The sequence below is a fragment of the Mus caroli genome, chromosome 9 (assembly GCF_900094665.2).
Source record: "Mus caroli chromosome 9, CAROLI_EIJ_v1.1, whole genome shotgun sequence".
In the NCBI taxonomy this organism is placed as follows: domain Eukaryota; kingdom Metazoa; phylum Chordata; class Mammalia; order Rodentia; family Muridae; genus Mus; species Mus caroli.
Genome location: NC_034578.1, coordinates 117,704,967 through 117,717,569, shown reverse-complemented (window position 1 = coordinate 117,717,569; position 12,603 = coordinate 117,704,967). Strand labels below are relative to the sequence as shown.

The window sequence follows — 12,603 nt, the reverse complement described above, 5'->3', positions numbered from 1 at the left end:
TCTCAGGGCAAAAACAGTGAATAACCGTTGGTCCTGTTACTTTAGCTATTATGTCAGCCTCTAAAGGAGCCTATGCCTAACTGAAGCAAGCAACCTTAAATGACTATGTTTTATAACTATGTGGGAAGACGTACCTTAGACAAGCCTCAGTATCTGTGGTTAGAGTCTTTGGAAGTCATGTGACCTCCTGACTTCTTCCACTCTAGCATATTGAGAGTATTACATGCCTACAACTGCAGAACTTAGGGGACCCATTATTTAAGGTCTCTAGCTTTGTAGACAATAACAAAAGAATAGTATCTTGAATTTGCAGAACACTTGACAGATTAGCATCTGAGACTGAGGTCAAACTTGAAAGGATCATGGAAAGTTATCAGGAACCTGGAGAAGGATTAGACATATCTACAGTAAACGCACAGCTGGAGAGTTAGGTCACTTTAAAGCTTAGTGGAAAAGATGGATCACAGAGTATGACATGAACACCTCACCATGGAGCAACCTGAGTTCAAGCAATTGACCAGAAAATAAAAATAATACAGTTCTGTAGATCAAAACACTTCTGTTCAAAATCCCATATAACTAAATACTTTAAACCCCACAAATTAACCAAAGATAAAACTAAAATTGACTTATATTTAATTATTAACTAAATAGCTACTCTAGGAGTGTCTTTAATTATCTGTGCATATTCATGTGCAAGACAGACTAGAACTAACCTTAGGGCCTATGTGCACAGTGCCACTGTCCATCTAAGCACACTGTGCATAGAAAGGCAGCATTCACTTGGGTTTTAACTGATGCCCTGCCCTTATCTGGGAAGAAGTTCCCTCACTTAGAAAAGGAGGTGATCTAGGATGTGCAAGAAGCCAAATCTCTTCAGCTTTTGAAATAGGCCTGAGAAATTCCCATTAAAATTATCTGTATCACCTACAAGAGAGCTCATCTCAGTGTTCAATCACTTATGTTCATGTCTGACATCAGAGCAAGGCCAATTCTTAGACATTAGTACACATGTTAGGCATCTGGCAATTTTAATAAACCTAACAAAAGCTTTTTTGTGGTTAGGCAAATTACAGTGAAAATTTCAATAGTTTTATATATAGCAATATTATCCAGGTACATAGAAATTCATTTTTGAGTTAAAACCCATACAAAAGGACTAACCAACCATTGCTAATAATGGAACCAGTTATGGTTACTTACTCTGAAACTGCCAAATGTACAAAAGAGAAAGTAAAGAGGGTGATAAACAGGTGTACACAGACATCAGCATAAACACATTAAATAATAACAGATAGGGAGCCTTTGCTTTACCAATTCCTGTAGATTCTACCAGCAGAAGAAAACTGTACAATAAATACCAGAAGTTTGGATCAATTTCAGTGCTCACAAGAGAAAACAGCAGGCTCCCGTGCCAATGTGAACGTGGATTTAAAGAACAGTACAGTCAAAAGGAATGCAAAGGAGTGGCCTACACTCACTTCATAGTTAAGGAAGGGTAAGCTGGGCAAGCTGACTTGTCCAAGAGCTCGTTCCAGTCTAGAATATGTGCATTAATAAGACTCTGGAGCACTCAGAATCCGCTCTTACGTATATAGTTTGGGCATATCAGGGGAGTCTTTCAGAGTATTAAAGCTTTATTTGCCATTCTTTTAAAAATATTTTAGGCCAGGCGTGGTAGCGTATGCCTTTAATCCCAGCACTTGAGAGGCAGAGGCAGAAGGATTTCTGAGTTCGAGGCCAGCCTGGTCTACAGAGTGAGTTCCAGGACAGCCAGGGATATACAGAGAAACCCTGTCTCGAAAAACCAAAAATAAACAAATAAATAAATAAAATAAAATAAAAGTATTTTAATGTTTAATTATGTGGGTAAACATGAGCACACTCATGCACACACATGTGTGCAGGTGCCCATGGAGGACAAGGTATCAGATCCTCTGGAGCTGAAGTCACAAGTGGTTGTCATTCATCTGGTATGAGTGCTGAGGCTGAACTCTGGTTGTGGTCTGAGCCACAACAATACATGGTGTGAGCCATCACAATGCATGGTCTGAGCCATCAGACTTCCCTTCCCTGCCCCTCCACCCATTTACCCTTCTACTCTCATTCCTGAGTGTTATAGTGATGGTTTCCAAGTCGCATGACAAGTGAGTACACAGAAACAAATATACGAATACAGCTCATTACAGAGATCTGCGCTCCTGAAAACAATGTCACTCCTCTAATTATATTTTTGGGGAAATAGGCAATGTTTTTACAAATATATTACTTTAACATAGAATAGTTTATTACTATTATTTTCAAAACAACAAAAATTTTCAATTCAAATTTAATTCTACTAATAAATATCAATAATTATACTCCATAAACAATACTCCTCAGGATCCTTACTACTTTTAAGAGTTTAACAGGGATCTCAGACCCAAAACACTGACAATCACTGCCCCACCCTCACCCCATGCCACATGCCGAAACAGAAGAGCAAGAAAGCTCTTTGTCCGCAGCTATCACACCACAGGATCTCATCTTCAGTTCCAGGACAAAGCACTATGGTTGGTCTATTTTAGTAAATAGCTGAAGAAACTTACAAGAGGAAAACCTTACATTTTAACATTTTCTCTTCAGCTTCTTTAAGGTGTGATGTAGATGTGGGACACCAGGTAGGAAGCCACCCTGTCAGCCATCCTGACCTAAAACACCAAAAACAAAATGCAAATAAGTAAGGTCATGCTCTCAGCTACTATATCCTGGAAAAGCCTCAGAGAACCCCACCACCCGTGAGGTCCACCACCCGTGAGGGCAAGCTACAGGTGGCACAGGTCAATGGGACAGGCACCGGTACCTACAGGTAAGAAACAAAGGCTACCTCATCCTCTAGGATAGTCAAATTCCAAATAATCACAGAAAGGCTAAAAATTAAGAAAGGGAGGGAGGTAGGGAAGGAGGGAAGGACACCACTGGCAAAATAAGGCCATCTCTTAACAGGTAGAAGGGCAAAAAGTTAAAGACTACGTATGAATTGCTTCACCTCACCTGAACAGCAGGCTTAAAATGAGAAGAAAACTGCTATTAAAAATTCTCATTAAAAAAAAAAAGAAAAAGAAAAAGAAAAAACACTTTAGACATCATGAAAAAAGTGCAACGAGCTGCTGGCCTGTGCACAGCCTGCCTAGAGCAGCAATTAACTGACAGAACAGCCTTGGCACTGATAAACTGCACCTGAGAGGAATGACACAGCCTGTCTCAACAGGGAGAGCAGGTCTGAGACAATAGATGATGTGGAGAGGCCATGACCGAGACTTCCTAGGAGTCACCTACAAGGTCGGTGAACTTTCAGCTTTAGGCCAACCAGCAGACCAAAACCTTACTGCAGTAATTTCCTGCAATACAGAGTTCATCAGCCATCTGCAGCTGGCTAGGATTCAGTAATGGTAGTGAGACACTCCTGAGGAATGAAGAATGAATTTGAAAAGTGATCAATTCCATATGAAGGTTAAGGGCCTGAACCAAAGCACTGGCAAGACGGACCAAGACATGAAGATTTAGCCAAAGAATATATTTAAAACTGAAACAAGCTAAATTTGAACAGTGGTTAGAAGGTGTAATAAAGATTCCTGGTGTTTTGCCTCAGTACCACCATCCTGAGAGAGAACACACTACAGTCAAATAGGGGCTGGGTACAGTTCGTGGTGATCATTAGTCTAGCATGCTGGAGGCCCTGGGGTTGATTCTTGTACTTCAAATAGAGTAAAACAAGCAACAAGAGAAAAAAAGCTGGTGTGCGTAGAGAAGCAAGCTGCTTGGGGAGGGAGGCTTGCTCACTCAGCCTTTGGCTTTTTCTAAATTTCACAGGCTCTCCTACAGTTCCTGTAAAATGCATTTCTCTATAGCAGGTACTTAGTAACTAATGTCGGATGAATGATTAGGACACTTACAATTTGGGGTAATCTTGGTCCAAATTAGGCCCAGTTCACAGATGTGAAAGCTGAAGTTTGGTTCACACCAGGATAAAGGGCATACAGTTAGTAACAGAAGTAGAAACTTTAAGTTCAATTCTGAAAGACCCCCAAATCCCTGTTGTCTACAGGAGATCACCTCCCTCAAAATGCCTGAGAAATTGCCTATTGTCTACACATAGCCCATACTCCTGGGTCCTGTGAGGCAGGGACTTTACAAACTGTCCCGTCTGCTCCTACCCAGCTTTCCTCTTGCTTTGCCTCACCCCTCTCAGAACTTTAGACTGAATATCTCCAAGGGTCACATAGCTCTTCCTTTGGTCTTAATGCCTCACTTTTTCAGAAAAACTATTCCTGATGCCAGGGCGCAGAGGTGTGGTTGGTTCTTGCTACAGATACAGTTACTGTAGTCAGTGGCTATTTTTTTCTACATGTTTATCTGTCTACTGCATAGTGAATACACCAAAAGTTAAATCCATCTCAAAAGCTGACTTATATCCAGTACTAAATACACCAACTGGCTGGTAGGCAAGTGAGCATGAGAGCTGTGACTGGGAACTAGAGGTGACAGTCACCGGCCTAACAAGTGTGCCTCAGGTTCTGTAACAACGAAGTACATGGGCCAGGCAAGGGTCTGAACCTTCAAAACAAAAAATAGCTTAATATTGACACAAGGAAGAGAATCCAGGCAAGAGTCCTGAGCATGTGGCTATGTGAATGGAAGCATGATGGCTTAGTAGCTACACTCTTTAATATGAGTCAATCCCTTTATTTCTACAGTTAACTTTCTTTAGACAAAATTTCCCAGTAGGTTCAGTAGTATCTGTATGTGTGTGTGTGTGTGTGTGTGTGTGTGTGTGTGTATGCACAAATAGAAAGAAAATAGGAGAATATTAGCAGATACATCTGGTTGGTTTCATATAGTTTAATATATAATGGCCTGCATTAAAATGCCAGTTTCATACTTATGCACTGACAAGACAGGAAGACCATGGGCACCCCTCAGTGCTACACTGATCAACTGTTGAGCTAAGACGACGTTAGTACCAGTCCACTCCTGAGTATGCATATCTATCTACAAACTAACTAGGAAATGATAAGGCTTAAGCTACTTTTTAAATTAATTAACAATTTTTTAATATTCATAAAAGAAGGTAATGTGGTTTTGTTTGTTTTTAAATCATCATTAAACTGAAGCTCTTTTTTCTTTGACCGAGCATTATGCCTTTATTTGATCATAGAATTATGAACAGGAAGTTTTTTATAACTGAATCTCACCACTTTCCATCACTTTTCTTAAACAGATATCCTTCAGATCATAGCACAGTTTATTTGCCAGGGGTCAGTACAAAAAAAAAAAAAAAACCTGGAATAAAGTGAAGTATAATTTACCATTGCTCCAAATGACATAAATAAGTTGGGACAAAGAAATCACAGATGCAGTATTTGGTTCAACCATTAAAAAAATTTTTTAGACTGAAACTTTCTTTGTACAAGGATTAGAATTTTAAAAGTTATGAAGCAGACTCCAATACAGGCAGAGGTCTTCCTCCACTGACTCACCACTCCACAAAGCAAACTTTTTTTTGTGAGACAGGTTCTCAGGAAATCCAAGCTTGTATTGCTAAGCAGCTGGGAATGACCTCAAATGTTTGATTCATTTGCCTCCATCACCCCGGTGGTGGGACTGCAGGTAAGAACTACCACACCTGGCTACACAAACAACCTTTCAAGGCTGGAATTCACCATGATTTTTTTGCCCCTCAATTTAGTATTTGTACCAGGTGGGTTACACTAAAAATGAAGGGGCAACAAAGCTCTTATTTTTATAGTTACCTTTTCATCAATGCAGGGCTATTTTTTACAAGTGAGTTTTTTCTATAGCATATTTGAAATTAAAAAAAAAAAATCATTCCTAATAGAATTGTGAAGAAAGCATTTCCCCTAAGTCCAAACAGAATTTCTGTCCAGGTTTGCTTTTATCAGATTTCTGGTAAGATGAAGAATGGAAGCTGACTTCTAATTCTGTTTCTTTAAGGCAGGGCACTAAACATGCACCAGCTCCCATGAACACCTATAGAGTGAAAAGCAATGTCTGTCTACCCTTCAGAAGTCCTCACACTTTCTTGCTATCTCTGTTATTCCTTGGTTAATCCTCTCTTCTGTCTGCCAGGTAACTTAACTACATCTCCAAGGAGACTCTGTCTATCCACTGGGTCTCTGAGGCCATCCAGTTGTCTGGCATTCCCTGGGTTTAGCATGTGGAGACTGGAACTAAGCCTGACAGACTCAGAGCCATTCTTCTGAGGTCACAGATTCAAGGTAAAAATCCACAAGGTCTATCTGTAGACCAGTAAACAGAGATAGCTGTCTCCACACAGCTTTGGAAAAAAAGAAAAGTATGACCTATTTAAGCAATAACCAGTAAGCACTATTAGCCATCGCCAAGGGCTGATGTCAGAGGAGGTTGGAAGTATCAACTGTAATACAAAGAAAAGCCATTCACTGCAAAGATTGTAACTTTCCCAAAGTAAACACACACAACACTGGGAAGGCTTGCCAGTGTGTGCCATAAGATTTTCTCTAAAAGCCCTGTGACCTGGGCACTGACCTTCTTGCTAAAGAAGATACAAGCCCCGAAACATCTAATTTTAAAAAGAAAATAATTAAGATTCTTGATCTACATCTATAACCACCCAAGTGGAAGCAAAATTAGTGAGGAAAGTTTTAGAAAACCACACTAAAAGTGATAACTCTTAGGAAAGCCAAGTAGTTGTGATTAACATATTTTACAAAAAAAAAAGTTTGATTTTAATTATCCTGCATGTCCCCCTGAACTTTCTACCTAATTTTGTGTAACTATCACTAGCAATGGATTTGTTCCTCATGCCGTGAACACTTAAGTTCCTGGTAATTCCTGTTCTGTTCTCTGAGACATTTGACTATCTATAGTGTTACTAAACCTGAATTGCACAATCTATAAATATTGTGAAATGGTGAAAGAGATTTCAAAGTATCCTGAAGAAAATATACAGAAGCCTGGCCAATTTCCACACACTCTTTTGGGCACTTAACGTAACATTTCTAATTAGGTTATAAGTAAAGAGGATTTCATTATGTTACAATTTTGCTTAAAATAGTAGCCATCCTTCTACTGATATAATGAAGCCCAGAAAGTGTGCTTACTATTGTTCTCTGTTAAGTAATCTAAACAAAGAATTGCATCTTATTTAAAGAAACCATGAAGCTTTGGGTTTTTTCAAAAGAAATACACAAATTAGAGGTGGTATACATACTCCTCTAACATAATTCTTCAATCAAAGAAGAATTAAACAGTTTCAAATTGGAACGCCAACACAACTAAAGGCCTCCTTTCTTGGAAACAGAAATTTAAAACCCTATTTTTGTGAAAGAGGGGGAAAGAATATGTCACATATAAGTACAATTTGAGTGATGAATATATTTTTAGATATATGAAACTCAAACGATTCAGATTCTCACTGGCCACTACATCCATGACAGCACTTGCCCTCTAATACACCCATGTGTTAATTTAGAATCTTTTAAAAGCTGAGTGGTGTGACTCAGGCCTGTAATGCCAGCACTCAGGAGACTGAAGCAGAAAAAATTGAGATTTTGAGACCAGTCTAGGCTACATAGAATTACACTGTCTTATAAAAGCAAGAGTTTACATACCCACAAGCATACACATACCCACCTAACCTCTCTATGGCATTTCCTACCTTCCCTCACACAGGAAAGGACTTAAGCACACGGGAAGTAGTTGCACGTGAGCACGCACACTCACTGCTCTACAGCTGGAGCAGTATATCCTTAAGTCGGTTCTAAAAGGAGCTTATCCACATTTTCTGTAGCTCAATCAAGGGTGTTACGTTTAACATAAAAACCTAACAATTACCCAAGGCTGCTTCAAAAGTTCATAAAGCTTCCAGATGAGTGTTAAATACTATGGCTCACATCTTTGAATCCCGAAGCACATGTTTTGATTGTGTGGCCCACCCTGATTTTATCAGCTTTGTTTTTTTGTCACAGGATTGACATCTGCATTTGCTGGTCTGTGATTGCAGACCTACTCTGCAGTGCAGGAACAGAGAGGGGCATGGGTTGGTTCATCTAAGGTCAAGAAATCGAATCCTGTTTCCAATATCCCAGGAAAATTTAGGTGTGTGATTCTAATTGTCCTATTCAAATACAAACATTTCTGAATATTATGAAAATAAGCCACACCCCTAAGGTGTGAATAATTAACTACTAGGTTTGCAAGCTCAGTGTTCATGTCAGCACATGTTTATAATGGCTGAAAGTGTAGTAAGAAATTACCAAGGATTGCCATTTATAAAGCCCCTTTGGACTCTGCCAAACATTTCAGTAAACAAAAGCCTTGTTCTGAGCTGACACAATAAATATATAAATACGTACATTGTTAAATAGTATCTAAGTGAGACAAAGGAACATTAGAGCTGATTGTGGTGCCACACGCCTGCAGTCCTGGCATTTGGGAAGTGGAGGCAGAAAAATCAAAAGTTCAAGGGTACAACTTCAAAACACTTTTTAAGAAATACCATGGGGGGCTGAGATCACTGAACAGATAAAACACTGGCTGTGCAAACACGAGGACCTGAGTTCAGATCCTAGAGCCCATGCGAGGAAACATGTCCTAGCATGCCTGCAACCCAAAGCCTGGGAGCAGATCCCAGGAGCCTGGTGAGCCAGAACAGCAAGCTTCAGGTTCAGTGAGAGACCCTGTGTCTCAAGAGTAAGGCAGAGAATAACAGAGGGAGGCACTGGATGCCCTTCCTCATCTGGCTTCCACATGCAACACATGCACACATGCATATATACATACATATGCATGCATCAACAAACATACAAAATACCATGACCTTAGAGAAAGAAGGAAACAATCAGTCTTGGGTTACAGAAATGAAGGGAAACAAACCACGATGACTGGCAGGGAAGCAAGGAATGTGTTTAGGAAGCATGAAAATATGGCTTTTCAGAGTTTGAGTCAGGTGCACAGAAAAGAAATAAAAATCCCAAAGCTAAGTAGAAGCCACTCAGATTCCAAATGGCTTTGCAGCTGGACTTGGAACAAACCATAACTATAAAGCCACTGTGTGAGAAGAACATTCCTCTTGGATAAAGGAAGTAATAGAATGAGCTGTGTACAATGTGTGTTAGCAACCTTACAAACCCCCCGAGAAAGAGTGTGAATGTTTTGAACTAGGTGGCTCCAGAGTAACAGTGGGACAAGAAAGGGCAGGTTGTTAGACTCTATGGCGACTTGATAATTGATTTGTTATCCAGAGACAATAAAGGGAACAGATTTGATAGAAGCCAGTTATAAGAGTGAATAACCAGAAGAATGCAACTGTCTTCAAACAATGAGACGAGTCGAGGGCCGAGCTGTACACTTTACACTGTTTAAGGGAAGGAAGACGTAAGCAAGGTATGGTCTAAACGTGTTACATGTTAAATGTGAAAAAGTAGATACAAACAACTGGCAGAAACAAACAGTACAATTATACTCCAGCCCAGAAGAGAATGAGATCTCAGTCCTCAAAGAAAAGACAGTTCAAGAACTGTTCATAAATTACAAACATTAAAAAGGCTATAATAAACTCGTGCGGAATTCTTGTATTTAGAAAATAGTTAAAAGAATAGATCCTAATAAAACTAACTACTGGTCTCAGTTACGAGAGTAAATATGAGTTAGCTGTCTAATAAGAGTTTCAGTGTAGTATTGAACACTGAAGAGGACTGGGAGTGTAGCTCAGTGGTGCAGTGGTCACATGAGGTCACTGTGTGTGTGTGTGTGTGTGTGTGATGTGTGAAAAAGTCAATAGTGTGTGTGAATAAGTAAGGGCATTGGCACTGGGATTAGCATTGAAGAATTTTAAGATTTTGAAAAAGTCTTGGGGCAAGGATTACAGAGCAATAGCATCAGGAAGAAATGTCTAGATCTTAGCAGGTTTTTATGAGGTAAGATAAAGAAGTTCAGTCTTTAATCGCCAAAGCACAGGACTATACAAGAGACTAACATATATCCAGCAGGATGCTGGCAAATCAACTGAGGCAGTAGAGAGAAATCCGGTCTTCTTTAATAGAATCTGCTGATTTCCCATGGTGTAAATATTCCCACTGTGGCTGGTTTCAGGATGCTGGTGTGGTAAAATTCCTGAAAACTCAGCAATGGTTTGCCAGTACAGATCAGCTCCAGCATGCCCTGAAAACCACCTGTTTCTTGGTCTACTCTGCAGTGGTGAATTTCTGTGATGGCTTTCCCCCAAACTCCACCACTGTGTAATTCTCTGGGATAGCAGAAATCTATCTGCAGAAATCTACCCTATTCTTATTATATTTGGCTTTCTCCACTGTATTGCAACTGAAAGGGATAGGATTTTGAAAGCTTCCCAGTAAACTTGTCTCCACCAAGAGCCACGAAGGGAAGGAATTATATGCTCCAAAATGCTGTAGGATGACAGCTGATAATCGCTTGCTTTATCAATATCATCTCCCCATCTGTAAAGAAATGAGGTGTTTTCATCATACTTCTGGAGGTACAAAATAGGACTACTTCTGGTGTCAGACTTTTCCTGGTAAAATCCCAGGGTAGCATAGGATATCGGGGTTAGGCAAGACACAGGGAGCTGAGAACACTGTGCATACACTGAATTCTCCTCCTCTTCTCAGAAAACCACAAGGGTTCAGTCACCACGGCTTGGTTCTACTGACTGACCCCAAAGCCTTGCCTCTAGGGACTATCATCACACTGGCGTTCTGCTCAGTTCTTCTCAATGAGGATCAAATGCCAACATGCGAAGTCTCTTAGGACATTCAGACCAGACCCAAATTATGGCATCATCTGAGCCCAAATGTCTTGAAGAACTTAACTCAAAACGGCAGGCAAATATCCCACGAATCCCAATCCCATTGAGAAGTAGCAGAAATATGAGGGAAACGCCTTAAAGCTGAATGCAGACACCTGAAGGGGCAGGTTCCAGTTAGCTCTGCTTCATCGTAGTGGCGGTTCCAAATGAAAATGGGAGTGGTCAGATCTACACACAGGGGAGACTCTAGGATTATCATGACCGCACTGGGGGAGCACCCAGCAAGAACCTAGCCTTCTCTCTGTTTGCTTGGTTATCCAGCACTGCTCAAGAGTCCTGCCAAAAATACTAGAGAGGTCTACCTCTGTCTAGGGACTGTAGCCAGTCTTGCCCTGAGTGACCTCCAGCCATCATCAGAGCCATGTCACTCTCACCGTTGTGCTATGGATTCCTGAGCCTCACAGTATCAAGACCAAAAGGGCCCACAAGTTAGAATTCTCAGAGCCAGAAAACGACCTGACAAATTTAATAGAAACACAAGCTACCAGGTCCTAGTTGTACCACATGACACTCTGTATTTCATGTCAATATAACTAGGAAGTTCAACAACAGACCAAAACAGTGAGCGTCACTTGTTAATTATCACTTAAACAAAACTTGAAGAGTGTAGTTTCTAGCATTTCAAAAATATTCCTCCCCTAACATCTTTCCAAAATACTTACTTTCACATTACCATAATCTATTTACCCTATGGTTATCTTTCCCATACAAATGTCTCCAAATAGCTGAAGTACAACTGTCAAAATACTTAATTTATGAAGGAGATGTATAGTCCCGTCCATATAAAATAAGTAGCCTTTTGAGAATCAGTGAAATAACTTTCATAGTAATTTAATTTTTCCACCAAGCATTGTTCTACTCACAAGGGCATGACATATGAAAAACAAAAAAGAATAACTTACTATGTCTATGAAGAAGTTGGGTGTGGTGGTTCACACATGTGATCTCAGCACTGGACAGCTGAGGCAAAAGGATTGGGTCTCTGCAGAGTTGAAAAGCTAGCCTGGTCTACAGCCAGGCCAGCAAGGGCTACATAGAGTGACCCCGGTTTCCAAACAAAACAAAACAAAACAAAACAACAACAACAACTTAAGGGCTTCCTTCCTGTTAGGCATCTGCCCTTCAACTTTCACAAAGTTTGCCATGGCTAATGAAGCCAGACCGCCGGGTCACGGGAGCGCACGGGGCAGCGGGAGGTGGGACGCAAGCGCCCCAGGCCCCGCGCTCCCGCACCGGCGGCGATCGGCTGACCCGCGAGGCTCCGAGTCCGACGCCTTCTCCCACCCTGGGGACGCCCGGCTCCGGGCGCGGAGTTCCGAGCTCCGCCGCGCTCGGGATCGCCGGGACGGCCGTCAACAGCAGCCGCTTTCCCTCCCCGCAGCCCCGCGGCCCTGACCGGGCCTGTCTGCCCCGACGGGTCGAGAAAGCGGGCGCCCGCGCCTTCCCTCGGCTGGCCGCCCGGGGTCGCCAGAGCGCACGAGACCCACGTCGTCCCCCCCCTTCCCGGGTGATCCTCACCCTCCACCGGCGTCCGCCGAGTCCACCTCCTCCTCCGCCGCCATCGCTTTCATCACCGCCGCCGCGCAAGCGCAGGGACGCACCTCGAAGCCGGCTGACAGGCCGACTGGGCGGCCCCGGGCCGCGGCCGCCCTTAAGACCGCACCGCCCGCGCATGCGTCGTCCGCCCGCTGGGACGATCCGAGGGCGCGGCCGCGCCACCGCAGGCTCGGCGTCCC

At 41.9% G+C, this 12,603-nt stretch overlaps 1 protein-coding gene across 3 annotated transcripts in view; it reads right to left on the bottom strand.

Moving 5' to 3' along the window:
* The window catches only part of Abhd5 (abhydrolase domain containing 5), a 26,034-nt gene extending 13,431 nt beyond the window's left edge, over window positions 1-12,603 (bottom strand). Inside the window, exons 1-2 of one of the 3 annotated variants that reach the window (XM_021173017.1) lie at window positions 12,386-12,603; window positions 2,605-2,690 (exon numbers count right to left, since the gene is read on the bottom strand). In XM_021173017.1, coding sequence (XP_021028676.1) covers window positions 2,605-2,690; window positions 12,386-12,438 — 139 coding nt within the window. In that variant the 5' untranslated portion in view covers window positions 12,439-12,603. Of the gene's footprint in view, window positions 1-2,604; window positions 2,691-11,769; window positions 11,808-12,385 lie in introns of those variants that run through there. The other 2 variants (XM_029481792.1, XM_029481791.1) reach the window with 2 other exon arrangements.